Below are 27,096 nucleotides of genomic sequence, written 5' to 3'. Positions count from 1 at the left end.
TCTGAGTTGTGCATGTTTCCTTTATCATTCTGTATCAGACATGTCTAACACTGTGTTTAGACCTGACAATGAATGTTTGTGTGTCATAAAAAAAATGACCTTTTTACATCATGTTCATTTAACAGGAGAAATACAGAGAAACCTTAATGAGAGGCCCCACCCCCGACCCTGGATTTTAATATTACTGTAATCAAGCTTTTGTCAGCTGGCTGGCTGTTATTGGCTGAAGTTCCATCTCTGAGACTATGAATATTTGAACCTGTCAGAATCCCCCAGGTTAATGACAGTGGACAGTGTCATTGCTGAGCCTGTAGCGTAGATGTTCCACATCTGCCTTCTCTCTTATGAAATGTGGGATTTCAGCTGATTAGGGATCAGTTATGACCTGTGAGCTTCTCACCGCAGCAGGTTGTGAACCTGAGAGGGACAGTTTAGCATCGAGCTGGTTGCAATATGTGATGAAGACAAACTAAGGGTGTCTGGGCTTTATGTACGTTAATTATGAGCTGATGCTAAATTACACTAATTTTCTGAAATTTTTGATTTTAGATGCTTTATCTGCAAAATTCAGTTTTAGTAGTGTATAAGCTGCTCTCGTGTGTATGTATATAGTATATGAGAGCAGTTACATACAGCCTGAGGTGTTTCTGTGTGGAGTTTGTATGTTTATTACCAACTCCACATTCATGCCTTCACCCTCCCACCTGTGTTGCCCCCTGCTGGTAGATTTACATTAGTCATGTTTCTGTCTTCAACAAGCTCTTTACTGTATGTACAGGTACATGTCGGTAAGTTTCTCACAAATAAATTGTCAGTCCAAAAAGATTGTTGTAACAATGATCCACATCTGGATTTTTTTTATTAACATTTGGGATCTATGCCAGTGTTGATACAAAACATCACAGCGGGAAGCCCAGAGACCCAGTCTGAACAGATTACAGCAGATTGAATCTATGCTTTGAGTATTTGGTACAATCCTGGTCTACCAAAAAACCTGCAACTATACCTCAGTCCTCAGACCTGGTCGGACACAGAGAAGGAACGGTCCAATACAAATTCTGTTCTTTAACATGCCAGAAGATGTTATTCTAACAAACAAAAGAGCAAAATGTTAAAAGGAACTTTGTATTTGCAGGCCATGCATGTACTTAGCAATATGACAAAAAATAAGCTTTACAATTGGGCCTCGGAAAATAAAATTGTTATGAATTAGTGTGTGTGCAGAGGGGACAATCGAACAAGTGGCAAAGTGAAGAGCTGAACTGATTCCCTGGAGGCCACAGTTACACAGCTGATCTTTGTCTTCAGCGGAGAAGACGTGGTTCACAAACAATGTATGAGAAAAGAAAATATGAAAATCATTTGCATCCCGGATAATGAAATCACCTTTAGTGTTTTTTTTTTTCTTTTTAAATATTTATCAGAATGAAACTGGAGATGAATAACAACCAGTTTAGGCCGATTTAGCTCCGTCTTTAAGTGGGTTGTAAATAGAAAACCTTTCAGCTAATAAACCTAATGTTTTATGTACAGTGGCTACATCTGAGGACCAAGTGTGTGATGGCTCCAAACTGATCCGCGCCAACGCTCCCTTTCACAACACCAGCAGCTAAGTGAGGGGGAACAGCGGCTACACATTACAGATGCAAAGAAGTCAACTGTTTTCTTTCATTTGGTTTTAATACAAAATTCCAGAGATATCATACATCACCATCTCAGATTTCATCTTTCACATTAGATCCCAAATTAGAGGAAAAAGGGTAAGAAAAAGAAATTACTGGGGGGAAAAAAAGGGAGAACAGAAGAAGTAAAATAAATTCCAGATGTTTAGTTTTTTTTGTTTTGTTTTTTTTAGCCGCTTTGTAACATTTTTCGCTTCTGTCATCGTTGGGCAACAGGCTTCGATGCTGAACTTTAGAGGAGCCGTGTTTGTTTTGCGGAGAGGAGCCCTCTGAAGTGAGATGTACTGGAGGCTCGTTTTTTTTTTTTTTCCCCACTTGGACTGTCAGAGTCTCCGTGTTAATGCGCATCGGACCGTTTTTGTTTTTTTTTTTAACGGTGGCGACGGCAGCAACACAGGCGACTCTGCCGGGAGGCGAGGTGTGACCGTCGTCAGGCAGAGTTTCAGTGATCCGTTAAGGACAGGAAGGTGTCTATGGTATTGCTTAGATCTATCCAACTTCCTCAGAAACTATGTAAAAAGGTCGGTGGGGGGGTTGCAGTGTGTGTGTATGTGTGTGGAAACGGAGCACTAACGCACAACCTTCATTCTGTGTTAAAAAGGTGCTCCGGAATAAAACAGACAGGATTACATATTCCCGTGTTGAACCAGGAACAATGAGGGAAGCACAGTCAAACTGTTAACATGTGAGGGCAACTCTCTCCACTTTCTCTGGGCTGTGGCCCCCCCGCCCCCCCCCTCACCCCTACTGCACTGCCACATGTAGACCTGTAGCTCTACTGGAGCATTAACAGCAGATACAGATGCACCTGTGGCCGCTGGACGTCCTCCGTTAACTACTTTTTTTTTTAAAAAAAAGGTCCTCATCGACTCTTCCTCCTCAGCTTCCTACAGATCTGTCGGGGATCAGATCCACTCAGCTCGGTCTCCCGTCCCCCCCGGTGACAGTTGTGTCCTATTTTCATTTAAATTAGCTTTTCTTTTTTTTCTTAAAAATAAGGGAACAACAGTTATGCGACAGGCGTGTGTGTCGGAGCAGCACCGAGTCGGACTCGAGTGGTTGCCGTTGCCGTTACCGATCGTCTGAGGAAACTGAAAGTCCGTGTCCCAGCTCATCCCAACAGTTTTGCCATTAGCTATTGTTTGTTTTTCATATTCAGCATGGTTGTCAGCTTGATTAAAAAAGTAAAATGGCCGTTCTGTTATCTCCCTCTCCCCCCCCGCCCCCACCCTCTTTCCCGCTAATATACACAACTGCACACATGCACTCGCACACACGCACGCACGCACACACACTCACTCGGATACACATGCCCTCAACACACACACAGTCCTGATTTTCACCATGTGGGAGAGAGCCAAGCCATGCCAGGTCAGACCCTATTAAGATGAGCCAAAGAACAAAACACCCATTTTTGCTTCCCGCGTTTGGCTCTAACAAAAAGGCTGCCAGGCGTACCACAAGGCTCCGTGCTCGGCCCAATTCCTTTTCTCATCCGCTGTTGTTCTGTCTTGCTCACATCTCGTTGGCTAGCTCCTCCGTTTCCGTGGACACGTCTCCGTTGGCGATCTTGGTGTTCTCCTCGTATCCCGGGGGCATGAAAGCTAACGTGTAGGGGTAAAGCTTGTGACACTCGGCGCGGTACGCCTCCACGCGCTCTTTACAGTCGCCCAGGACGCCGGTCCGCAGACACTCCAGGACCTCTGTGCAGATCTGGGGGGAGGGGGACACACATGAGAAGGAGTTGGTAAAAAAAAAAAGCATTTGTAGCCGAATCCAGCAACTGTTTATCTCAGGGCTCCTACACATTTTAAATGTCAAAATTCCATACTTTTTCCAGACTCTTATTTCCAGACTTCTTGGTAAAAAAAGAAAATTCTAATATTTTTTGACATTGGCATAAATAGATGTGTATAATTTAAATAAATTAATTGTTTGTTTTCATTATTCTGAATTTGTATGCCATTATGTCACCAAATAATTTCCAGGAGATTATAATTAACCCAAATCATTTCATATAAGACCAAACCCAGATAGGTATTAAGATAAATATATTTCCATCCAATAGTTTCCATTTTCCAAACTTTTCCAGACCTGGAAATGTATAAAATCCAATTTCAGACATTTCCATACTTGCATAGGAATCCTTAGCTGAAATAGTGGAGTGAAACAGAGGGAGTAAGTCCCTGAACACACACCTGTATGGTTCTGTTGTTGAGCGACTCGTCTAGTGCAGTGGCCAGCTCCGCTGCCTTTGTTTCTGTCGACGAGTCCAGGTACGCCATCATCTTAGCAGCTGCAGGAGAGACAGACAGAGGAGCAGAAGAGTGTCTGTGAGTCTGGGGGACAGTTTGTGTGTGAAATCCTTTTTCAAAAACTAAACACAAAAGGAGAAATTACTTTTTCTTTTTCTGGTGTGTGAAAAGTACGATTATTTTGAGAAAGAACATGTGTGAAAGGGAGTGGGATTTCAGTGCTACACAATTGTTTACTGAGCAGAGGGACAGAGGAAGAGAAGACAACCCTGTGTACAAGAAATAAACAAGAACACATGGGAACAATATGCAACTGTTGTGTTTCCAAGTCAGGCCACACTTATCCACTTTTCTACACTTTTTTTATTTGGCCAATGTAAAGGGCAGCACAGCATGTTAGCTACTGGCCCTTTTTCACTAGCACTACTCGGCGGGAGACGGTATTTTTTTCTGTTTCCCTGTACTCTCCCTCTTTCTCCAACAGGATCATATCTGATCAGACCTGGAGTGACGTGTAAATGCGAAAAAAGTGTTTCCATTACACTTTTGCGATACACTTTGATATCGGCACGTCTGAAAAACCACCTCATGAGCGTAAAAATGTTCTGGTAATATTTGAGAGGTTTTTTTTTAAAGTAGGCGTTTCCATTACCTGTTTTTTATTGTGATATTTGGGTTTTGCTAATTTATTTTTCTTATTTCATTTATTTGTTTAAGGGGGACAGTGCACATTAATGAACATAATAAATGTAAAGGACTGTAGTCCTCCTGGCAAGGTGTTAAAAGCCATTAAGCCATCTAGGGGTAATGGAAACGCGCCTATTCATGAGTTCAACAGGTGGAAAAGGAAGACGTGTGTGTGTGTGTGTCCTACCAGCCAGTCGGTGTGGTATGGAGTCGGAGTGCTTGGTGAGGTAGGCCTGGTTGAAGCTCTTAGCATTGCTATCTCCAAACAGCCGGGTGATCTCCTGCTTCAGCACTGTCCTGACCACCTCCGGCAGCTCCTTGCTCTCCGAGACTGAAGGACAGGAGGAGAGGGGGATGAGACACTGACCAAAAACAATGGATGGAGGAGTGTAGAAAGCAACAAAGAGGATCATCTTACCCCCTTTAAAGAAGCGAACTAGACACTGGTGTAGCCATGGGTGGTCTGGGTCGATGGCCAACGCTCTCTTCACTGACTGGAGCATCAGCAGGTATTTTTCTGAAAGGAAGCAGGATGGTCAGTGTGGAAAGGACAACTGCAAAGAAAGAGATGCGATAACAACATGCAGCAAACAAAACAAAAAAAACAGGTGTGTGTGCTCACCTTTCCTGAAGTAGATCTCAAAAGCCAGCAGGTGTGTGTCGATGTTGTCTTTGACCAGGTGTTTGAGAGGCATCAGGAACTTGACGGCTTCTTCCAGTGGATTTTCTACCTGTGAGCGTCACACAGAGACGGAGGAAACGTCAGGAAACAGACTCCCACTGGGGGCTTCACAGATTCAGCTGGTGGTTTATCCCACACCTACCTTGACCAGTTTGTCTGGAACCAGCTCCTCTTTGGGCCCTCCGATCTCCTCGTCGTCGTCCTCCTTCTTTTTCTTCTGGTTCTTTAGCTGCTTCTCCTTCTCGGCGTTCTTCTTCTCCTCCTCCAGCTGGGCCTTCTTCTGGGCTCTCCGCTGCTTGTTCCTCAGCTTCTTCAGCTCCTTGTCAGAGAGATTCGCTGGGGGGAAACAAATGATGAGTGGCGTTAATGACGGATCGCTGCTCTAATGTTTTACTTTTGAACAACAAAGTGTCTCTCCGGTCCGGTCCACATCTGACTTCAGTCCCTGTGTTCTAACTCCCCGTCCTCTCACCGGTGTCGGCCTGCAGCTCCTTGCTGTCGTCGGTCAGGGGATTGTCGTGGAGGCTCAGGTAGATCTGGATGGCGGTGATGGCGGCCTTGTAGTAGAAGGGATGCATCCGCAGCACGTCCTCCAGCTTCAGTAGGTCCACGTAGGAGCGTAGCGTCATCTTCCTCATGCAGTAGGTGTGGAAGTCAAACTGATCGTCTGTGATCTCCACAAAATGCTGATGAGGAGAAGAGGAGGGGAGATGAAAGTTAAAAGATAATAATAGAATAAAAGGATGTGACAAATAAAAAGGAGAACAAGGCTTCGTCATGATGATGAGATGTACCGACCCTTTCGATCTCGTGACACTTCTTGAGGGCGTCCCCGAACTTGTTCATAGTCTTGTAGGCCAGTGCACATTCTGTCTGGAACCACATACACTGCATCTCATTCAGGTTCTCCACTGCCGAGGCCCCCTCCTGAACAGAGACACACAGCGGTGAGCAAAGACAATAACACATCAACATGTTACTTTGACACTCGTTCATCACCGAGACATTATTTTTGTTTATTTTTGTCTAGGAATCTGCTGGCTTGTTCAGATCCAGCCTGTATGTGAACTCACTGATCATTCCTGCCAATGCTTAGGTTGTTCGATCATGTGCACATAGGTCAGACATTCAAGATTTCATGTTATTTTGAAGATCAAAAAATTGTAGGTTTAAGCTATTAAGCTTATAAATGCCTACCCCTCAATCTTCCCATTAATTTACCCTTTAAAGCCATTTTGAATTTCTGATGTCACCAAAAATGGCATTGCAGACACTAAGCATAAACATATCAATATTTATATATATTAAACCAATAGCCCATAAGGAAACAATGAGCCTATAATCATCAAATGAATCCAGACAAATAATCAGCAGATTATACAATAAATACATTTAAAAAATATATATTTTTAGAGGTAGGTTACAAGCAAGGCAGCAAAAATATGTAAATTCAATCTTGTTTATAGTTTCCAATCATACTCTGCTCTCATTTATTTTTTAACTGTATGTAAAATAATATTTTTAAACTGTATGTAAAATAATATAATCAGTATATATTATTAATAAGTTGCTGTAGTCGCTCTGTGTAACCCTGTCTGGGCCTTCAGTCAATAATAAGTGAAGGACAGATCCAGCCTCAGTGATTTACACTCCCAGGGCCACAGGATTCATCAACAGACTTAGCAGGAAATCCATCCCTGACTTTTGTTTTCAGAAACCCTCTCTGATCTGTGGACGTGGTTCTCTCACCCGTGTGAACTTGGAGCACATCTCCTCCGCCTCTTTCACCATGCCAGCCTTCAGCATGTACTTGGCACACTTGGAGTTGATGAATCTGTCGGCCGTGTCTAGAGCCTGGGCCTCGTCCATCCACTGAGCGGCCTCTTTGATGTTCCCAGCGTGCTGTGGGAAGACGGAAGGCAGACGCCACGGTCAGGAATACAATTCTCTGGTCACACACGCCGACGGTTAACAAATGTACAGGATGTGTCACCTTGTAAATCTTGGCTTTGATGAGGAAGAGCTCGATGAGCGTGGGCGTGCTCTCGATGGCCGCGTTGATGTAATCTAGAGCCAGAGTCTGCTGGCCCACCATGTCGTAATGCTGTGCCAAGAAGTACTGCACCCAGAGCAACGTGGTCGGTGGCTCCTCCTTTCCATCATCTGTGACAGTGCAAGCACATCCTGTAAGTCATGTGACCAAAGCATTTTAATACTAAGGACTAACTTCATCACAATCTTGATTTCCCTCCTCACCGTTCTGGCTGAACATTCTACAGCTTTTTAATGAGGTTTCATAGCCAACCACCAACTCCTCTATTATGGCCACCTGAGGGGGAAAAAAAGGAAGACAAACTTCATGAGCTCATGCACTGCAGGAAGGGACAGAGGATTTCAGAGTATCTGATCTAACACACTTAGGCCTGTCGCAATTATTTGAGCTGACCGCAATTATTTTGCATAAAATGTTAAATCTTTTCCCTTCATCTGTATAGAAACAGCTGAACAGAAATATTATATTTCATCACTATTTCCTCATCATTTACTGAGCATCTTTCCTTCATTTTGACCTCGGTACGTGTCAGCTGGTTACGAATGAAGAGAGGACAGAGTGTCACAGTGACACACATCAGTCAGCAGACTCTCACCTTTTCTTTGTCGTTGTACAGTGATTTGAGTGTGGTGAAGACGGGCGGACAGCCTTTACTGAAGTTCATCCTCAGATACCTGTCCAAACACTCTCTGAACTTCTCACCTGCAGACAAACAGGGGCGAGAGGGACGGGATCAGAAACCTTCCACACAGTTCATTCCTACTCATTCCATTAGACAAAACACTTAACGGCCACAGACCACCAAAGCCATTTGTTTGATACTAGATTAAGTAGAAGCAGAGGAGATGTATCATTGCTCTCACCAGAGAGGAAGTTGAGCGGCAGCCGACGAGGAACGAGTCCTTTGGGAAACTTCTCCCAGGCGTCCTCATAGATCTTGTGTCTCTCCTCTACGCCGCCTAGAAAGTCAGTACAAAGTTGTAGATTTGGGTTCATGTAGATATTTCAGCCAACAGTGATGAGAGGATGATGCTAGAAGGAAGTGTGTCACACCTGGTTTGAGGGCGTTCTCCAGGCCGCGGTAATAGGACCAGTTCTCTGGGTTCCTCTCCTGCAGACGGCGGTAGACCTCTGTGGCTTCGTCCAGACGCTCCAGCTTCAACAGCAACTCTCCTACAGAGGTGGAGAGGAGAAGATGCTCGAGTGAGTGAACTGTTAGAAGCTCAAAGTCGACCAACAAAGCTTCAATTTTAACTACAATCCTCTCCGTATCAACACCGTTTAAGTGTGATGCAGCTGGTATGATGCAACTAAAGAGCACGAGAGGCTGAATCATCAGGTGTTGAGTGGAGCATTGACAGAAGGCTCACCTCGAGTCTCCTCCACTGCCAGCTTATCACAGATCTGCTTCTCGTAGTTGGACAGATGTTCCAGGGCCTCCTTGTAGAGGCCTGCCTCCCTCAGGACCTGGTTCTGGTAGAGCAGCAGCTCGCTGTACTCGTAGTCAACCTTGTCTGGAGATGTCTGGACCACAAACACAAAAGGAGGGAGTGACGTTCAGCATCAGACGTAGAATATGTAACACTTCTCATTTTCAGCCATGTTTCATTGTCCTGCTTATTGAACAAGAGACAGAATGAATGATATGAGTTAAGACAGTTTGTTACTGGCTCATACGCTGAATATTACTTTTGCAGAACACTGTTGCTCAGATTATAAATGCAGCTAGAAGAGATGGTCTCACATGGGTTTACTTCAATGACAATACATTTTTCTTGAGGCTGGATATTGCCATGATTTGCTGAATCAATTTAATTTCGATTCAAAGAGATATCTTACTTATAATATCCTGGACATAAAGGAGATTCTCAGAGAACCAACGCTTTATGATGTAGCTCCTCTAACCTAGAGCTAACCTAGAGCATTATTAATTTTTAAGGATGGATCTAAAGCAGTAACATTAATGTACTTTCTATTTCACATGACCAACAGTTTAGACATGCATCTTAAACAATAACAGATGCAACAGTAGCGCAGATCTTCACAACCTCTTCTTGCACATCTGACTTCAGTCCAGCTCTGCAGTTTTTAATTGACTTAAAATGCCCATTCCTACTGAAGTACAGGTAATGATTTCAGTCACTATACAACCAGAAGCTACTGGACGCTTTAGAGGTGGAAGGTATGTTGGTTGACATATGGAAATCAATCAATACACTTTCAATGTCTGTGTGACAACTTTGACCATTTCTTTTGTTTTTCTTAGATCTCTTGCATTACACATGCTTTAGTGACTGGGTTTTTGTAGAGATAAAAATGTTCATAGATTTTAAGTGGATTTTATTTAATTTTATCGTTTCAAGAAAAACTGGCGTTGTTCACAAGATTCTAGCTTCACACCTGTGGTGCATTAGCTGCAGGAAAATGTATTTATTGATAAAAATCAATCTTGGATTTTATGAACTGATAATAAGAGAATTTTCTTCACCCCAGCCTTGTACTTGTTATCTCTCTCCCTGCATGTTGTGCTGCGAGAGCTTTTCTGATTGTCTGAAATGACTCAGATTGCACTTGTGCTGAATTGATAGTTGGGATCTGATGAGAGCTGATACTTTGGCACCAAGTTGATGCCAACATTTTTTTTGTCCACGGCACATTAGATTTCCGAAAATACTAGATGTGATTCTGGGGCGTTTTTATCTCACGAACAAGACGTGTAATATTGACATTTAACAGTAGGGAAAATCAGTGGATGATGTGATGTGGATAATCAGTTACCATCAAGGTTAAAATGCAAACACAATGAAAACATGAAACACAATCTGGAATAATTTCATCAAGTGGATATTTGCATCCACACATTGAAATCATGCAATGACCAAATAAGCTGATCATCAGGGACCGGTAGCAGCACTGGGTGTTACCACTGCATGAACCACTCTGCAATCCAGGGAACTGTAATTTCCTATTTGTCCTCAGTGTCTGAAAGCAGCATGAAAAATCTCCAGAGCAGCGCTGTCGCCTTGTTTTGAATGGCACATAACAAACCCACCAAGCTGTCTGCACACACTGTTGATGCTGTACAGAACCGAATGCGAGTGGAATTAACCAGAGTAATTAACCTCGGCAGTCACCCGTTGTTAAAGTGGTAATTAAAATTTAAACAGTAATGCTAACCGTCTGGCATTTCTACCGTGATATACCGTCAAACCTGTAACCAAGCAACAGAGGACCGCCGCGACTTGCTGAAAGTATCTTGGGCTCGAGGAAAGGAATCCTGGCTATTTCCTCACCAATCAAGTTGCCAAGTAGAACTATCAACCGTACGCTGGGAGAGACAGGAAAGTCAGGCAGAGAGACAAAGACCAGCAACCTGACTGGTGAGGAAATGGCATCACAATGCTAAGCAATGTTAGTAGTTGCAGGCGCTGACAAAAACCATGATGTAAAATTGCCCTTGGGTGAACTTAATAGGTTCTGAGATGGGCTTCACTATCAGTAACCACCAGCGACAATAAGAAGTGACTGGAGCCACTGGGTGGACTTCTGGATCTTTGCCACTGGGGAAAACTCAGCATCAGACACTGGGTATATGTGCATTTGTCTTTTCACACCAGTTTGTTGTATTATTTAGTTGATACAAAGGCAGGAAGCAGACTGGTCTTATCAGGATCACGGCACGGAGAGCGTGAGAGCGAGTGAGCGAGAGAGAGAGAGAGAGCTGTGGTTGTGACGATGCAGAGGTGACCAAGACAACGCCCATGTTCAAAACTCCTTTAAAGACCCCCTCCAACCATCCTCTTTAGTTATTTTAAAGACTTTTCAGTGATCTTTGAATTGTGATTATGAAGTTTTTAGCCAAAATCACAAATCCTGTGCCATTTCCCAGGGCAGAGCACCAGCGGCTCATTAGCAATGCACCTCCGAGTGGTGGGCGGAGACAGCGCTGCTCTGCACCCAAGACCCCCTTCTCTTGGTGAGAGACTATAGTGGACCCAAACCAGACTGTGACAGGCCGCTAGACTGGAAAAAAAAAAAACGTGGCGGGTCATACACCAAGCTATCCAGCCTTTCAGTTTTGATAGGGCAATTGATTGGTGGAATTGTTTTAGGCTATTGTGTAGAGACTAACTGAATAGTCTTTCCAAATTAAATGTTTGTTTTTGGATTCCAATGAAATAACTGTTTCAAAAATGCATGCGATTTATACACCGATGCAACTTACATATGTTTTTTTCCTCTTCGCAACATATATTTTGACAGATGCGACTAATACCCCGGTGCGACATATAGTCTGGAAAATACGGTACTTTCCTCCCAAAAATGCCACAGGAACATGTGAACAACATGGAAAACACAATTTTCATCGGAGGGGGTCTTTAAAGCCCCAGTATGTAACTTATTTGGCTTTTTATTAGCAAAAATCAAATATGTCTTTCATAAATACGTATTTCACGGAAGTCGAATCACACCCGCATACAAATGAAAGCTTTCTCGTACCTTAGAATGAGTTGTTACAAGTCGTTAAAAATACATACAGTAAGGGGGGGGGGGGCACCGAAAACCGTAGGTAACCACAGAAACTCACCGGAGCTGTCTGCTCGGGGAGAAAGTTTTCCAGGTAGCGCCTGTTAAAACTGTCACCACTGTGTAGTGTGAGGAAGGACAGAGGCACTGATGTTGCATTCAGGTGCAGTCAGGCACCTGAATGACGCTGTTGATAAACCAACCAGATGTCATTTTACTCGACGAGAGAAAGACGGTAAGACGTGGGTCAGGTAAACAATATGACATCACCATGACAACATATTGTCACGCTTGTATTGTTTTGCCTCGTGCTGGCGGACCACTTGTTGACATAGAGGCTTGTTTATCCTGTTACATGCAGCGTCTGTTGTCTGTCTGACGTCTGCCCGATTTCACGTGAACGCAACATCAAGAATACGTTCCAATATGCAACCGCACCGCTAGATGGGGGAATTCCTACATATTATACCTTTAAGGGGAAGACTGACTGGTCACAAAGCACCACAACTCTGATCCATCAGTCAGTAAATCAGACACCTCCAACATGACAGGAGGTATCAGCTGCCCCGTCACTCATCTGATGCTGCAGTGCGCTGCATGCTCTCTTCTAAACAGTTTTTTTGCCGTTGCTATGAACGATGAAAATATCAAGACTTTCTCCAAGTGCCTGGCTCTGACTGGGTCTGACCTGTTGTGTTTTCCTGAACTCCTCGATGATCTTCGCCGCCATCTCGTAGTCCTCCAGGAGATGGTAAGCGATGGCATATCCGATCCAAGAGGCCCGCTGGGCTGGACGCAGCTGCAGCAGCTGGTACCGTGTCTCCTGGAGGAGAAAGAGTCAACACAGGTTTGTTTTAGCTTTTAACACGAGTGAATTAAGATTCAACTGCACGTAGTGATGTGTGGCTGAGGGAGATGAGCAGGGAAGATGCAACAACTGGCAGCAAACTGGAGAAGAGCAATTTTGCTGATTCATGGTTTAGACACCAGGATGCTGCTAGCTGGGAACTGAAAAAAAAAAACATAATACGTTCCATCCCTGTTTTCTCTGTCATCCATATTTGTGTTCCTTTCATCTTGCCATTTCATACCTTGCACTAAATAAGCATCTAAATCCCCGACTGAGTCCCAAGGGAACTGTTCTACATTGTGGAGATTGACTGTAACCTGATATCTGGCTGCTGATAGGCTGCAGCCACACCACATCAGCACCATAATGCTCCCTGGACCAGGCAGTGCCAAGGATGGCAGCGTGTGTAGTCCACAAATTGTAGAGGCCTGTTTTATTTGTGTATTAAAAAGAAAAGCTGCCGTATTTCTAAAATCTGCTTCTCGTTCATTTTAAACCCTTTCATTCAAAGTAGCTTCATCATGCAGCCAGATAGAGGCCATCGACCCTCTGATGCTCCTCACCCTGTAGCCCTCCAGGTCTCTCATCTGGATCTGAAGCAGGGACAGGTCTCGCAGGATCTGCAGGTTGTCCTTGTCCCACTTCAGAGCATTGCGGTAACACTTGATGGCCTCATCATACTTCTTATCCGAGCGCTGCAGCAGGCCATAAACGTGCCAGCCTGGGACACACAGGGAGTTAAGGAACACACACACAGTCCATCCGTACAATCCACTGTCAAACTAATTCTAAGGACACATGTTTAAAGGTGTGACCTGACATTTTCAAAGCTGTGTCAACATGTGTTCAATCTTAGTCGTAGTCTGAATAGGGTTTAGTATTGTTTGGGTTTTTGGTAACGGTGAAAAAAAAAAATGTTTCAATACAGTACATTGTAAGTTTAAAAAAAAAAAAACTTTATCCACTGTCACTTTATCCATACACATACTCAGGATCAAATTGTTGATTGTTGAAGACCTGAATGTCGGCACTGATTGCGTTACCGTTATTGTTTGTCTTGTTTCTATGTGTGGTTGCACTTTAAGGTTTAGCTTTTAATCTTGTTGTGTTGTTGTGCAATGACAAATAAATTGATTCTGATTATTATATTAAATTATATAATAACAACACAACAATAAATAAATAAATAAATAAAAATTTCCACTTGGGGATTAATAAAGTAATTCTTATCCTATCTTAAACAGTATCAAAGCCTTCACTTAAATCATCAAGTCAGCAAAGGTGAAGACAATGAAGCCATTGTCATCAGGGGACCCAGGGCGGACCATGCTGCTGCTTGATGTGCTCCAGCTCATAGTTACAGTTTAGACCGGATTGAAATTTGAAAAGTGTACATGCGTAAAGAAAACTGGGTGTGTACACACACATATTGCAGATAGCTGCCACAGTTAAGATAAGCTTTTGACTAAGACTGAATTATATGCAAAACCAAACAAAACACATATTGCGTGTCATGATTTTTGTTGAAACTGTCATTTTTACACTGCACACAGATGTTTTATGTAGAAGCTTTCTAAGTAACCCATCGGTAATGAGACCAGAGACACAAGTAAATGCATAGTTTCTGGAGTTAATCCCACAGAAAACACATGAATGACTGACTCATGAGTTACGTGAAGTGAGGTCCACCAATGTGAGTTAAGGAACATCACATGCTATTGCCTATTGCTCCCCACAGGCTTCATGTGCGGTTTGACTGCAGTTTAGCTGGACTAAGCTTGATCCGTTCTGAAGCATGTGCTCTTTTTAGAAAGCACTTCATATATCAATATGCATCTCTCAGAATGCACAATACAAAAGACGGGTTTTTGCCATAGACTCAAAATAAACAACTGGGGAAGCTACGAGGATAGCAGCATGTTGACTTTAGTCAGGTCTCGGTCTGACGGTGCTTATCTACTGGAAATAAGCACAGATTTCTCTCTGACCTGGGAGTCAGAGAGAGAGGGGGGGGGCAGGAGGAGAGCAGCAGAGAGCTGATGTGCTGACTGTGCTCCACAGAGACAAGAGCTCCTCTCCATAATGTGTGGCATCTCAAGGTCCTATGGCGTCACACACTTCCACCAATTTTACAAAAGTCTTCATCAGAGTCGACCTCCTTCACCAATACGTGTGTGAAATACGCATGTAAGGATACAGACATGGCTCCTGAGGTCGTTGCGCAGGCCTCTCCTCACCAGGTCGTAGGCCTCCTCCTTTTTCCCCAGACAGTTCAGGGTCAAGCCCTTCATGGCCAGGGTCTCTGAGGGGGAGATAAGGGGAGAAAGGAGACAGTGAGGGACATGGTAAATGAAAACTACCCATTTTCCCTCACATCTACACATCTGCTGCTGCTTACCTCCATGCTCTGCAAACTTGGGGTTGGACAGGATTTGTTTGCAGAACTTGAGTCCGTTTCTGTACTGTTTGTGTTCGTAACATCGCTGTCAGGGGGAACGAGAGAGGAGCCGCATTAGACAAAGAGAAAAAGTAGTGTCACATTACAACAGAGCATTGTAAGATCATGTCTTTTAAGAATCATATTAAAAGGTATAAATAATCATTTTAAAAAATGTCATACTTGTTACGTTCTTTGTAGTTAAACCACATACAGCTTTAAAACATAACAATATGGTGTAAAGATAGTTAGGTTAGCACAAACAATATGTTCCCTCTGTTTTTCAGCTGATGACTGGCTGTCAAGGAAGATAGTAGATGTGTGTGTACACCATCTTTACTAATGATGAAAGGATGGCAGCGACATCACAGACTGGTGCAAAGGTCAGTAATGAATTCGAAAGTAATTGACTGTTGAACTAAGTTAAGAATTACACCATTAGCTGAGCCATGGGCGTGGAGGACAGTGGAGACCTGACCGCTGCTTTATCTTTACCCTTCTACATACACACACACGTACAGTAGCATGTAAAAGTTTAGGCATCCCTGGTCAAAATTTCTGTTAATGTGAACAGTTCAGCAAGTGGAAGGTGAAATGATCTCCAAAAAGGCATGACATTAAACATGAAACACTCTTTTGCAATATTCTAAGCAATATCAGTGTATTATTTTGTTTTCTACAGTTTTAAGTGAAAAAGGGAAACAAGCAGCCTGCAAAATAATGGGAAACCCACGAGACTTGAGCTCTCTTGAGATAAATTTGACCAAGATATCAGACAAGATATTTACTATTTACACACTGTGATTTTGTGAGTTTCCAAAAGGGGGGGGGGGGGGGCTACTAGGTGCAGGGTGGTCAAACCTTTGCTGCTTTTCCTTTTCTGTCATTTTAAAGAGGAACTATGCAGGATTTTTATCTTAACTGTGCTACATTTGTGCCTTAATTAAACAGCTTTGGCGTAATTGTGATGGTTTAATAAATGACTTTTAACTTGTTCCAGGGAGAATGGAGGCTCTCTGTCTTCCACCTGGCGTCTCTTGGCAGAAAACCAACCTTGCAAGATCAGCGCCGCTGCCCCTTTGTCACCACAACACAAACGTGCCCCATAACTGCCCCTTGTTTATGACAGATAAGACTACCGATATATACACGTCGTAACATCGTATATGATACATAACGTTATGTACCGGTCTATTGATTGATTTCTCGCCGGCTTTGTTGTCAACAAATGCACATGGCTGAGAGGAGGGTTAGCAAAACAGAGGAAAAGCAACTCGACTTGTGTAGTTCCCCTTTAAAAATGTAAAAGATGAAAATAAAAAAATAGAAATGATATTGTAACTTAATGTGAACAGTTAAGCAAGTGGAAGCTGAAATCATCTCCAAAAGGCATTAACAGAAATTTTGACCAGGGGTGCCCACACTTTTGCATACCACTATACATACATAAAAGGACCAACTGCTCTGGTTTAAGGGGCTCATGGACACACATGCCCACACATCCCCTATCAACAGCACAACCTTGTCACCAGCATCTTATTTATCGACCCCCCCCATTACCATGAGTTATTCTATAGTCCACCCACTGACGAGCATGCACAAGGTCTCAGCGTTGCATTGAGTCTTGACTAATAAAAACCTCGTCCTTCCACGGAAAAATAATGAACAAAACAACTACTACAATTGTGCTTTTTCTTCCCACAGAGAAAAGATGACATTTAACATGAGCCAGTGAGTTTTACACCGTGTGTAGTGGATGACCTGCGGCTTCACTGTCATTAACATTTAGAGAAATAATGCCAAGAATGCACAAGGCATCCAGTAAGCCATGCCAGCCCCGTTAAAGTCAAGCAGCACATATCCACTAAAGTATGCTGAATGTAGTGTTAACAGTCAAACCGCTCAGGAACCGTACGAGCTGATACAGTTACACTCACTTAACTCACTTATATAAGCTATTTCCCAATCCAAGGTTTTAAAACACTTTTTAATTTGAAAAGGGGATTATATTTCTGTGCCGAAAAAAGTGCTACATGTGATGTATGACGTACAGTTTAGACCAGATATGCACCAATCACTAGCTGGTGAATACAATCAGCCACTTTTCAGTTTGATTGACCATCAATGGTGACCACCTGATCCGTCTCACATGTATCCAATTCTGTGTCCATCACATTTATAGGCATGCACCATTCAATGGTCACACTAACAATAACGCAGTAGTTTTACAACTCTTCAATCACATGTCTTTGTTTACCCTTTGTCTAGTTATTTCATAGTGTGTTTAGTCAAATTACAGCAGTTGAAAAGAAAACCAGTTACGAAATGATCATAAAAAAATACATATAATTAGAATCACTGCATCTCCACTTCAGCTGTTACAAACAAAAGTCTTCATCACTGGAACACATTACCTCTATCACAATCTGACACAGACAACAATAGACAGTGTGCTGTCAGCAGTGTTGACCACAAAATGACTATTCAAAGAGTTGCATTATGCACGTATACCGATACTACTACTACAACAGTCTCGCATACAGTGCTGCATATTTAATGTAATTTTAGCAACATTAACACCAGCAGCTGTGCTTATCCAGCATGTTCTCTACTTCACCCAAAATAACTCACCCCCCCACCACCACCCCCCCTGAGTTACACAGAGAATGTGTCTGAGCAGTGGCTGCGAGCTGCAGGGATCACTGCAAGGAGCCAGAGGGACAAAACAGTAGAGTTAGAGGTAAACACAAATCACAGCTCGCACCGAAAGCACCGGTGCCACTTTCATGACATGTTGGAGGAAAAAAGGTAGTGAAGGGGAAGATTATGGTGATTGGGTTTCAGCCTGGTTGAGGTATTCATGTTCACGAGCTTTTCACCACCTAGTCAGATATTTACGCCATCAGCCCTAACACTAGTAGTACATAGTACGCTTAGACAGTCCTGGTAGAACCTTAACCTGCAGTTAAACTCCCAGTGAAAGTCTCACTGTAATGATCTTGTAATTGTAACGAGGACAGAAAGTAAGGGGCATGCTGCTACAGGTATGAGTCAAATTAAATGAAATACCTGGATGCAGTTTTAAGTATCACATCCTTCCAGGTTTAAGTGAAGAGACACTACACAGTAATAGTGATTTACACTCCTTTGAGTCAGGGTTCTACAATTGTCAGTTATGAGGCAGTTTCCTTTTATATCTACATTACTCAAATGAACTGTATCAGAGTTGTGTTTTTCACTTCATTACTTTGCCTATTCTAATATTTTAACAGAGAGAAGTGAAGAGCTCCAAGTTGGATGCTGTGCATTTACCCCTTCATGCAAAAAGAAAAGTGTGATGAAGTGTTGATGACCATCGCTTCTATAATAGTAATGATGAAATGTCCAACATTTGGTCAGGCTAACAGGAGGAGAAACTGTCCCCCCTGTCCCCAAATGAGCAAAATGGAAACTCATCCAACTCCACTGCCAACCAAAAGTTGGAAAATTGCCAACTTCTAATAATGCATTTGGGCACCCAGTCTGGGAAAGCAAAAAATAAAAGAGGGGTGTGGTCATCTCCCAACTACAGCCAGGGAGAAAACTGTTTCAAGACTCGTATCACATTCCCACTGCAGGGAAGTTGATAACGGTAATTTTATTCACACATCAATCTCTACCTACCAGATAAAATTATTTTAGTCCTCTTTACTGGAAACACACATAATTTAAAGAGTAACTCAGATTTTTCTTTTTTAACTGTTGAAAATTAAAATAATTTAAGATTTTATTAACTCTAAAAATGCCAACATTATACTGTACAAATTCCTGCAGATGTTCATGCATAAATTAAAAATACCATAATTGTTGAATCTGTAACTACCACTTTAAAAGGAAAAATAGTAGAGTCCCAAATGTAAGCATTTGGAATTAAGTACAGTAAGTGTAGGGGTGGTGGAGTTATTCAACTCTAATGTCTCCTGTGTTGTTATCCAAAAGCTCCCTGTCGCCACTACTATTCACCAAGTTATTTAACTGTGTTTGGCACAAATTCCACAATGATGGAGTGAGGTGTGAAAAGCACTACTTTCAATCTAATTCATTAAACAATACCTTCCATCAAGATTCAGGGGGGAAAAAAGCAGTGCCTGCTCTGAGGTATGCAGCAAAACGCAGCCTCTAACTTTTCTGGTGCACTTCACAGGTCTGTTCTCCCTGCCAGAGGTCAGTCCTCTCAGTCCAACATGTTGATAAACATCCACCAACCTCCTTCAATGTCTTTGCAAAAGGAATTGCGAAACATGCAGTGATCTGATTCTGTGGGGGGCGACAATTAGCTGATCACTGCCTTTTTTTTCTTTCTTTTTTTACACACAGTTCCTGGAAAGTACGAAGCTGGATGTCCATGCAGAGATGTTGAACAACACACATTGACAACTACAAGCATGGCAGCAGAGAGAGGGGGTGGAGGGGGGGGACTTCTGTGCAGCAAAAGCTACGCTGAGTTCATAGACAGTTCAGTTACTGTCACACTGCAAAAATTAGAGCTCAATCTATCCGCACCTGCCCGACGATTTCTCTGACCTACATAAAACTGTGTGCGGATAGCTAAACAGCGGGGCGACACAAGGACTCCAATACGGAAGAGTGGGGTGGACGGATGATGGGTGGGTTGCTAGCAGGCCTGAAGCACATTCAGATTTGCTGACACAATCACGCCGGTCCTCCCCTTATTCCCCTTGTCTTCACACATGCACTAACAGCTCGTCTACATCCAACATAGACCGGCGGTGGTAATGTGTGCAGCCCGTTGTCCACCCCACACACATACACACACACAGATGTGGACTGACAGTCACCTAAAGTCTGTTCCCATAAAGATATCTCGTTGGCTAATGTTAGCCGGTTAGCTAACGTCAAATGGCCAACCAGGGGGCTGAGCTCGGGGTGGCAGGGTAACATGGCCCGGGGTTGGCACCAGATAAAAGGTGCAGTTGAATGCATGTAAAACCGCGTATTTTTGCATCTCATTAGCAACAAATGCTATCAAATGCCACCAACGTCCATAAAAGCACACCGAGAAGCCGATTTACCACCACGCACGACTGCTAGCGTGCTAGCCATCGTGGGACCTAGCATTGCCGCTAAGTTAATGGTTGTTGTGTTTGACAGGCGGTGAGGCCTGTCCTAACTAACGAGCTAAGTCATACTACATACACCAATGCCGACACAGAGTATGTGTGTTATGAGTGGTGTGTTTTAACTACTATTAAAAACATGTGTCCGAATAACCACGCGAGTCACGAACAACCGTTATAGCTTCGCGTTACAGTGACAGCGCATATCAGGGCCGGGCTAGTTAACCCATTCAATGATACCATTTTATGCTAACCCGTTGAAGCTAACGTGAACACCGGAGAGCTGCACTGACACTCCGCGAGCCTCCGACGGACCTTCCAGCCCGCCATCTGTCCGTAAGAACCGCTGCTGTCGTTAAGCGGCTCCTTAACGACCAACTCACCAGAATCCTCTTAAAGAGAGCGTTCTCTTTCGGCGGTAAAGTAACTGTCGGCATTGTTGCGGTTGAGATCAGTTTCCTCCTCGACCTCAGCACATGTAGCTAAAGTTAGCCCGGATAGTCCAGACAAGTAGAGCGGAGTGGTGGCCCTTTAGTTCGCCTGTTTCAGCTGCTCCGCTCGATTGCTCCGTTTTCTCTACGCACTCACTTCCTCCTCACGTGGGGACGGAACATGGATGTATCGCATACATGGGACGGAAGCTCCAGCTGCTTTCAAAATGGCGGCGGTAGATTTCTATTGTAGCGCGAACTAACACAAAAAGCAGCCTGAATATACGCTGTAAATCTAATATGGGCACCAACGTTACAACAGAAAACTAAAGATGCAGCATCACTAAAGATGCATTGTTCTGGGTCATTCCGCCAAAAGAGTGCCATTTGCTCATTGTAACTCTTAAAAATTAAACTTCATTTTTCATCCCATTTCAGTATAGAATTTTTTAATATACACATTTACTCATTCAAAATGAGTACTGGTCAATCTCAGGCTACTTTATTTAATTTATTGCTGCTTTTATCATTGCATTTTTGAAGAAAAAGTAACAGCAATGAGGGTAACAGCAATGAGTTTTTAGCATAAAATCAGCAATTGTGTGAAATCTAGCCAAATAGCATCTATACTAATAGCCTGAGCACACAGAGCACATTCTGAGGATTTAACTGAATATTTCACTTTTGATATCAACAAACACTGTCTAGAGATAATTTAGGTAACAGGAATGAGTTTTAAGAGTGACGGACCCTGACATAGAATATCATTCAATTTCAGGAAAAACAAATTACAGAATTTAATGTTGGTCTTCCCATGACTTTCAAAAGACCTAAATGATGTCACTTCCAGCAGAACATGTCACTGGTGGAATGGTCCAAAACTTTTAGAGTGTAGAATGTGTTCCGGTAACAGCACTGAGTGAAAACCTGGGGACAGGACTAAAATGTGAATTTTAACCAAAATATAATTAGGTTTTAATTTAAAAAATGTTATATAAGTGTAGATATAATATTAAGTCACACTAATATGCAAAAACAATGAGATTTTAGAAGGATTTTATTCATAATGCATTGTGGTAAACTATAGCGTTTGGCTCTGGGGACATGCAACAAAGGCTATGTTTCAGTGCTTTGAAAGCCTTTTTATAGTAATTAAAAATTATATATCTTTAATTTCTACAGTGATTCATGTGTATGGTGCTTTGTTTATTAATTAAATGCAATTTATATTATATTATTACATGTTTTTATACATGTAATATGCTGGGGACAGAAATGGCACTCTTTTGGTGGAATCGCCCATCTATTGTTTGACATGTTGATTAATCTTCTCTATTGTGGATAGTTCCAGCACCATTTTATGCAAAATCCCCCAAATAACATGATTTTATCTTTATTTATCCATTGTCATTCAATGCACCAGCAATATCCAATATGCACTGTTTACTCAGAAGGTGGCATTCTAGAGAAGTAGTAGGGAACTTTAGCCTATCAGAAAATCAGCCCCACTCCTGACTATTATTTTATTTAGCAAATTACCAGGTCCAGTATGCATTTCTTTCTTAAAATTCCCACCAATGTCATATCAGTGTGGCATTGCCCTCTGAAACAAAATTGACAAAAAAAATTCCAGCATAAATGGGTGTGTGACTATAGAACACGTTGAGAAATGGCTCAAATAAACCTCAAATATGAAGTGACAATGATGATGATGAGGCAGTCAAAGTTGCTAAGCAGGTAGCCTATGAATAGCCTAATTATGACTAGAACAACATAAAGGTGATACAGGACTGGTCTTTGTTAATTTGTTTGACATGTGAACATGTTCTCCAACTTGTTTAATGAAGGAATCTCTACTTTTGCAAGAGAAATTCAGACTTTATTATTCCAAGTAAGTGCAGGGCAGCAGGGCCACATGAAGCGAGGAATAGGCTACTACTCTTAATACTTTAATGGTGGTGGGATAGTCAAATTAGAGCTGAAACAATTAGTTTAACAGTCAACCAACAACTGCAGCTATTTTGAAGTGATTTTAAAGGCAAGATTGAAAGAGACTGAATGTTGTAAGTAGTGTAGCCTAGTCTACTCTCAGGGAGTTGACCAGTGAAGTAATTTTCCTCTGTAGCCTACTGCACATTTTTATGTTTGGTTACAGTTCAGAAGAATAGGGATAATAAGTATCCTATCTAATTAATCTATAATATTAATTGATAATTCATAATATTCTAACTAAAACTTATTCAATAATAGAAAGGAGAAGGCTGAAGATATGCAGGAGACTCTCAGGACATTAAAGCAGAAGTAAGTGATATATTTGTGTTAATATAAGTCTTAAATAGTTATATCTTCCGACAGCAATCACTTACATAGAGTGTTTGGACTGAAACACGGGTCTGTCAGTCCCTCTGCTCTGCTCTGAGCCAAGGAGAAAACTTTTCTCGTATCCTACAATTTTTATCCAATGAGGAGAGAGAACGGCATGCAGGGCTGTGTGTGCAGCCAAGGGATGCGCCTGAATGTGGTGACGTAGGGACGAGGACTGTTATGGTGCGTTCAAGGAAACTCGTAACTCGTGTTTTTCCGACCTGTGAAGTCGTACCAGTTCGATCTGGTACGAGTTCACGGGTCGGAAGTTACGAGTGGCCGTTATAAGTGCACTTTCACAGGTAAAACAGGTTGGAAAAAAAAGCCTACCTGGAACGCAGCATTAGCCAAAACGACCGGATCGCTTACTTCTGCTTTAACTTCTTGTCAGCCGATGGAGTTAGCAGTCCCCGCCCTCGTCATTGGATCTATTGGTCCTCGTCCCTACGTCACCACATTCACGCGCATCCCTTGGCTGCACACACAGCCCTGCATGCCGTTCTCTCTCCTCATTGGATAAAGCTTGTAGGATACAAGGAAGTATACAAGACCTTTTCTCCTCGGCTTACAGCAGAGCAGAGTGACTGACAGACCCGTGTTTCGGACCAAACACTCCATGTAAGTGATTGCCGTCGGAAGATATAACTATTTAAGACTTATATTAACACAAATATTCCGCTTACTTCTGCTTTAAGACAGACAACACAAAATAGTAAGACAGACCAGACCCTGCATTTCAGAGCTATTTTCTCTGGGATGATGTTTTAGTCTAGTCCATATCTTCGATGACGAGGAGGAATCATGTTCTGTCCTGCTTGCTTAGGCCTATTTATAGAAGCCACTGCACCCCACTGAATTCAATAATTATCAGTAATTTATATTTTAAAGTTAATCTGTTTTCAATTTAAATCGCAATCTGCATTTGTCCGAATGATTACTGCCAAATTGATGTGGTCAAGTTTAAATTATGCAATTTCCTTCTGAAATGTGGGGTAAAAGTGTAAAGCAGTAGGCTAGTAATAACTCTTTTAGGCTACCTTGAAGTAGCCTAAGCTATACTTGAGTACAGGGATTCAATTCAGGGAGAAACACTTCAGGTTGTATTTTATTTATGTATTTATTGGACAGGTTTTAAAATCAAAGGAATCTGTTGCTGGGCTATGGTAAAAGCTGAAATGCAGGCAATTTCATTAAGGTTCATGTTCACAGGAGCCAGAGTTTTGCCTACTCCATTTTTAAGGTTTATAGAATAAATGTACATCTCATTGGGAAACCAAAAGTGTAACTTCAGGCTGTGATTTCCACATGAACTCTACGTATTTATACAAAACAATGAAGCTGAAGCTATCAGGGTTCAGTTGCTGTTGATGAGGGGCTTTTCAGGGTGCTGTGTGTTGTTTTGGCCGCTGTTGTAGGCCTCATTGAGTTGGTGAAGGTCCTTCATCAGGCCAGCAAACTGCTCCTCCTGTGAGCACATAGAAAACATTCATCAGTATGTTTCATTCAAAACTGCATACTCAGAGTTTGATGGTTCTGTAAAGTTTAGCACAGATTTGTCATAGGTGAAGTGGGATAGATGAATTAGGCTTTAAAGTCCTTTAGCTGTAGAGGTACATGTCACTTCTCCTCTGTTAGATTGTTGGCGGTCTTTGTTTTTCTTACCAGAACGTTCATTCGCTCCGCTGCAGCAATGGCAACACTTAGCTTCCTCTCATCTTCTTCTCTTTCTTCCTCAATCACCCCCAGCCTGTGACACAGATACAAGAGATGTTTCATGTTGGTAAAAACAGAACAGTTCAGATACGTGTGATATGAAATCAAAAATAATTCACTGATAGTTTCATTTTTCTCAATCACTTTGATGCATTTTAAGCAACAGAAGCATCACTGTCAGCTCTCTCAATGCTGAACTCAAAACACATCATCATTTCCATGCTCACATCAGCACTCTTCTGTGTGTTTATGCAAACTGCCATTCTAATGATATATTTCCAGGACTGAAGTTTTTTTTTTCTTATATTATACATTGATACATATCTCATCTGACACTATCAACTCATATGAGTATACAGAAAAAATAATTTCACATATTTTTCAAGTCTCGACACACACACACACACACACACACACACACACAGTCTCAAAAATGTCAGGTCCTCCAGCTCTTCCGTCCCCTACAGGCTTGAATATGTGTTGTAAAGTGACAGTGCAGTCATCTGCTGACAGGGGTTGAAATCTTCATGGTGCAGTAAACACTGATGTAATGTTGTAAAATAATATAGGCCTAGTTATTTCTCCAACAAGTTACAGCTGTTTGTGGCGATGCAATATCAAAACTTTTGGTGTCTCTGAGCCACGAGGCTCTGGTGAAAAACTTAATAAATGATGAGAGGTTTGAACTAGTTTTGATTGTTTCAATTTTGGGTAACACTTTACAATAAGAGTCCCTTAATTAACATTAGTTAGTACATTATTAAGCATTAATTAACTGTTTACAGATATATTAACAATCATTATTATGTATTACTTAGGCTTAGGAAACACATTAATGTAGCCTATTAGTAAGCAGTTAAATAATGTTTACTACTCAAAGTTAGTTAATAAATTATTAAGTAATAATAAAAGTTGAATAATGTAATTAGTTATCATTATGTATGCATTACTCAGCATTAATTAACACATTAGTTTATATATTAATGCTTAATAATGTACTAACTAACGTTAATTAAGGGACCCTTATTGTAAAGTGTTACCCAGTTTTGGTGATGGAGTGAAATGTTTTGAGAGCTGCATCAAAAGTTGAGACAGTTCTGATGTGACACATACACACATTCAGTTGAATATATCAGGCTGAACAACGATGAATGCACATGACTGTTAAACATGTTACCTGAAGGTGGCACTGGCAAGCTGCTCTTCTCGCACAACCAGTAGATTCCGGAGCTCGGTCACCTCAGCCTGCAGCATTGCATTCTGGTCCTGGCTTTGGTTGATGAAGTCCTCAAGGCGCTTTGCCATGTCCAGCTCACGCTCTGTCACCTGCTCGATCCCGACACGAAGCTCTGACAGCTCCTGGGCATGCTGGTGTGAGAAATACAGTCCACATTTTAATGAAATGTATGACAATGAGGAAATAATACACAAAACAAAGTCAGAATGAGTTCAACTCAGCTGGTAGCAGCTTTGACATACCCTGTCCAGTAAGTTGAACTCGGTGCTCTGGGTCTTCATCTCGCTTGACTCTTTGTTGTCTTTGATCCAGGGAACTATCGCAGGTGGACGTTTGATACTGGGATTCTGAAACAAGATCAAAGATTTTGTACATGATTTTCTCTAGAGAAGCCATGCTCAGTCTGTGGTCACATGGAGTGGATCTATAACATAAAACATGCAATATTTTAATATAGCCTGCCATTTTATGTTTATTTCAGTCTTATGAGCACTAGCAAGACTCACAAATCCTCTTTGCACTTGTACCTGGACACTCTCTGGATGTGTGATAAGTGGCTTCTCCTCGATCTCTTCTTCAGGATCAGGTGATTGTATGGCTTCAGAACTTGCCTGCCTCTTCAAGGTAGGCTTTGTATTACCGGGACGTCTATGTGGAACGCTCTGAGCTCTGGCGACCGGCTTCCTCTCTCTCATACTTCTCTTTCTGCCCTCCCTGTGGAATATAAATGTGCTGGTTATTGTACTATACATGAAACAATGGCAACTGACAAATATGAAAATCATTATAGCAGGTTAAACCATCCTATATGTGTAGTGGGGAATATACTTTATGTAAGTGCATATCTTGAACTGAGCAAAAGATACTTCCCAGCCTAATGTGACAGAGATGTATTGCAGTGAAACATAAGAAAATGTTGTGTTTGCACATGGTGCATTTTTTTCAGAGAATCCTTGTGTTTTGGGATGAATAGCATCAAATTCTGTGTGTTAGAAATTCAGAAACCATATCCTCATGACCTTTCTGACATTGGACCTAGGGGTGGCCATGGCATTCACACC

The 27,096-nt window shown here is 42.1% G+C and overlaps 2 protein-coding genes across 6 annotated transcripts in view; both read right to left on the bottom strand.

Annotated features, from left to right (window-relative positions):
• LOC146991408 (RAS protein activator like-3-like) overlaps nucleotides 1–27,096 on the bottom strand; it is a 45,147-nt gene that overhangs the window by 1,398 nt on the left and 16,653 nt on the right. For 2 of the 5 annotated variants that reach the window (XM_085769655.1, XM_085769787.1), the window contains exons 15-19: nucleotides 26,542–26,749; nucleotides 26,278–26,382; nucleotides 25,976–26,166; nucleotides 24,748–24,832; nucleotides 24,178–24,550 (exon numbers count right to left, since the gene is read on the bottom strand). In XM_085769655.1, the coding sequence (XP_085625781.1) occupies nucleotides 24,440–24,550; nucleotides 24,748–24,832; nucleotides 25,976–26,166; nucleotides 26,278–26,382; nucleotides 26,542–26,749 (700 nt within the window). In that variant the 3' untranslated portion in view covers nucleotides 24,178–24,439. Of the gene's footprint in view, nucleotides 1–24,177; nucleotides 24,551–24,747; nucleotides 24,833–25,975; nucleotides 26,167–26,277; nucleotides 26,383–26,541; nucleotides 26,750–27,096 lie in introns of those variants that run through there. The other 3 variants (XM_085769872.1, XM_085769948.1, XR_015035119.1) reach the window with 2 other exon arrangements.
• On the bottom strand, nucleotides 826–20,806 carry naa15b (N-alpha-acetyltransferase 15, NatA auxiliary subunit b). The gene is made up of 20 exons (XM_085769530.1): nucleotides 20,674–20,806; nucleotides 15,135–15,219; nucleotides 14,934–15,038; nucleotides 13,300–13,457; nucleotides 12,575–12,709; nucleotides 8,730–8,883; nucleotides 8,413–8,532; nucleotides 8,223–8,318; nucleotides 7,955–8,061; nucleotides 7,563–7,635; nucleotides 7,300–7,469; nucleotides 7,056–7,208; nucleotides 6,105–6,233; nucleotides 5,779–5,992; nucleotides 5,449–5,642; nucleotides 5,247–5,355; nucleotides 5,043–5,141; nucleotides 4,812–4,955; nucleotides 3,881–3,978; nucleotides 826–3,395 (listed from the first exon to the last, which is right to left on the bottom strand). The coding sequence occupies exons 1-20, from the start codon at nucleotides 20,725–20,727 to the stop codon at nucleotides 3,198–3,200; spliced, it is 2,595 nt and encodes an 864-aa protein (XP_085625656.1). The 5' UTR covers nucleotides 20,728–20,806; the 3' UTR covers nucleotides 826–3,197.

This window comes from Trachurus japonicus, chromosome 1, assembly GCF_045865225.1.
Source record: "Trachurus japonicus isolate A0001 chromosome 1, Traja_1.0".
NCBI classification, from domain to species: domain Eukaryota; kingdom Metazoa; phylum Chordata; class Actinopteri; order Carangiformes; family Carangidae; genus Trachurus; species Trachurus japonicus.
This window is presented reverse-complemented; position numbering and strand designations above follow the sequence as displayed.

What these genes read in the sequence shown, in the direction of transcription:
- naa15b (XM_085769530.1), bottom strand. Translation starts at nt 20,727, where the DNA reads ATGCCGACAGTTACTTTACCGCCGAAAGAGAACGCTCTCTTTAAGAGG. An exon ending in GCCGCTCAACTTCCTCTCTG is followed by an intron (nt 8,062 to 8,222) that starts GTGAGAGCAATG and finishes GTTTGTCTGCAG; the next exon opens with GTGAGAAGTTCAGAGAGTGT. An exon ending in CATACCACACCGACTGGCTG is followed by an intron (nt 3,979 to 4,811) that starts GTAGGACACACA and finishes TCTCTCCTGCAG; the next exon opens with CTGCTAAGATGATGGCGTAC.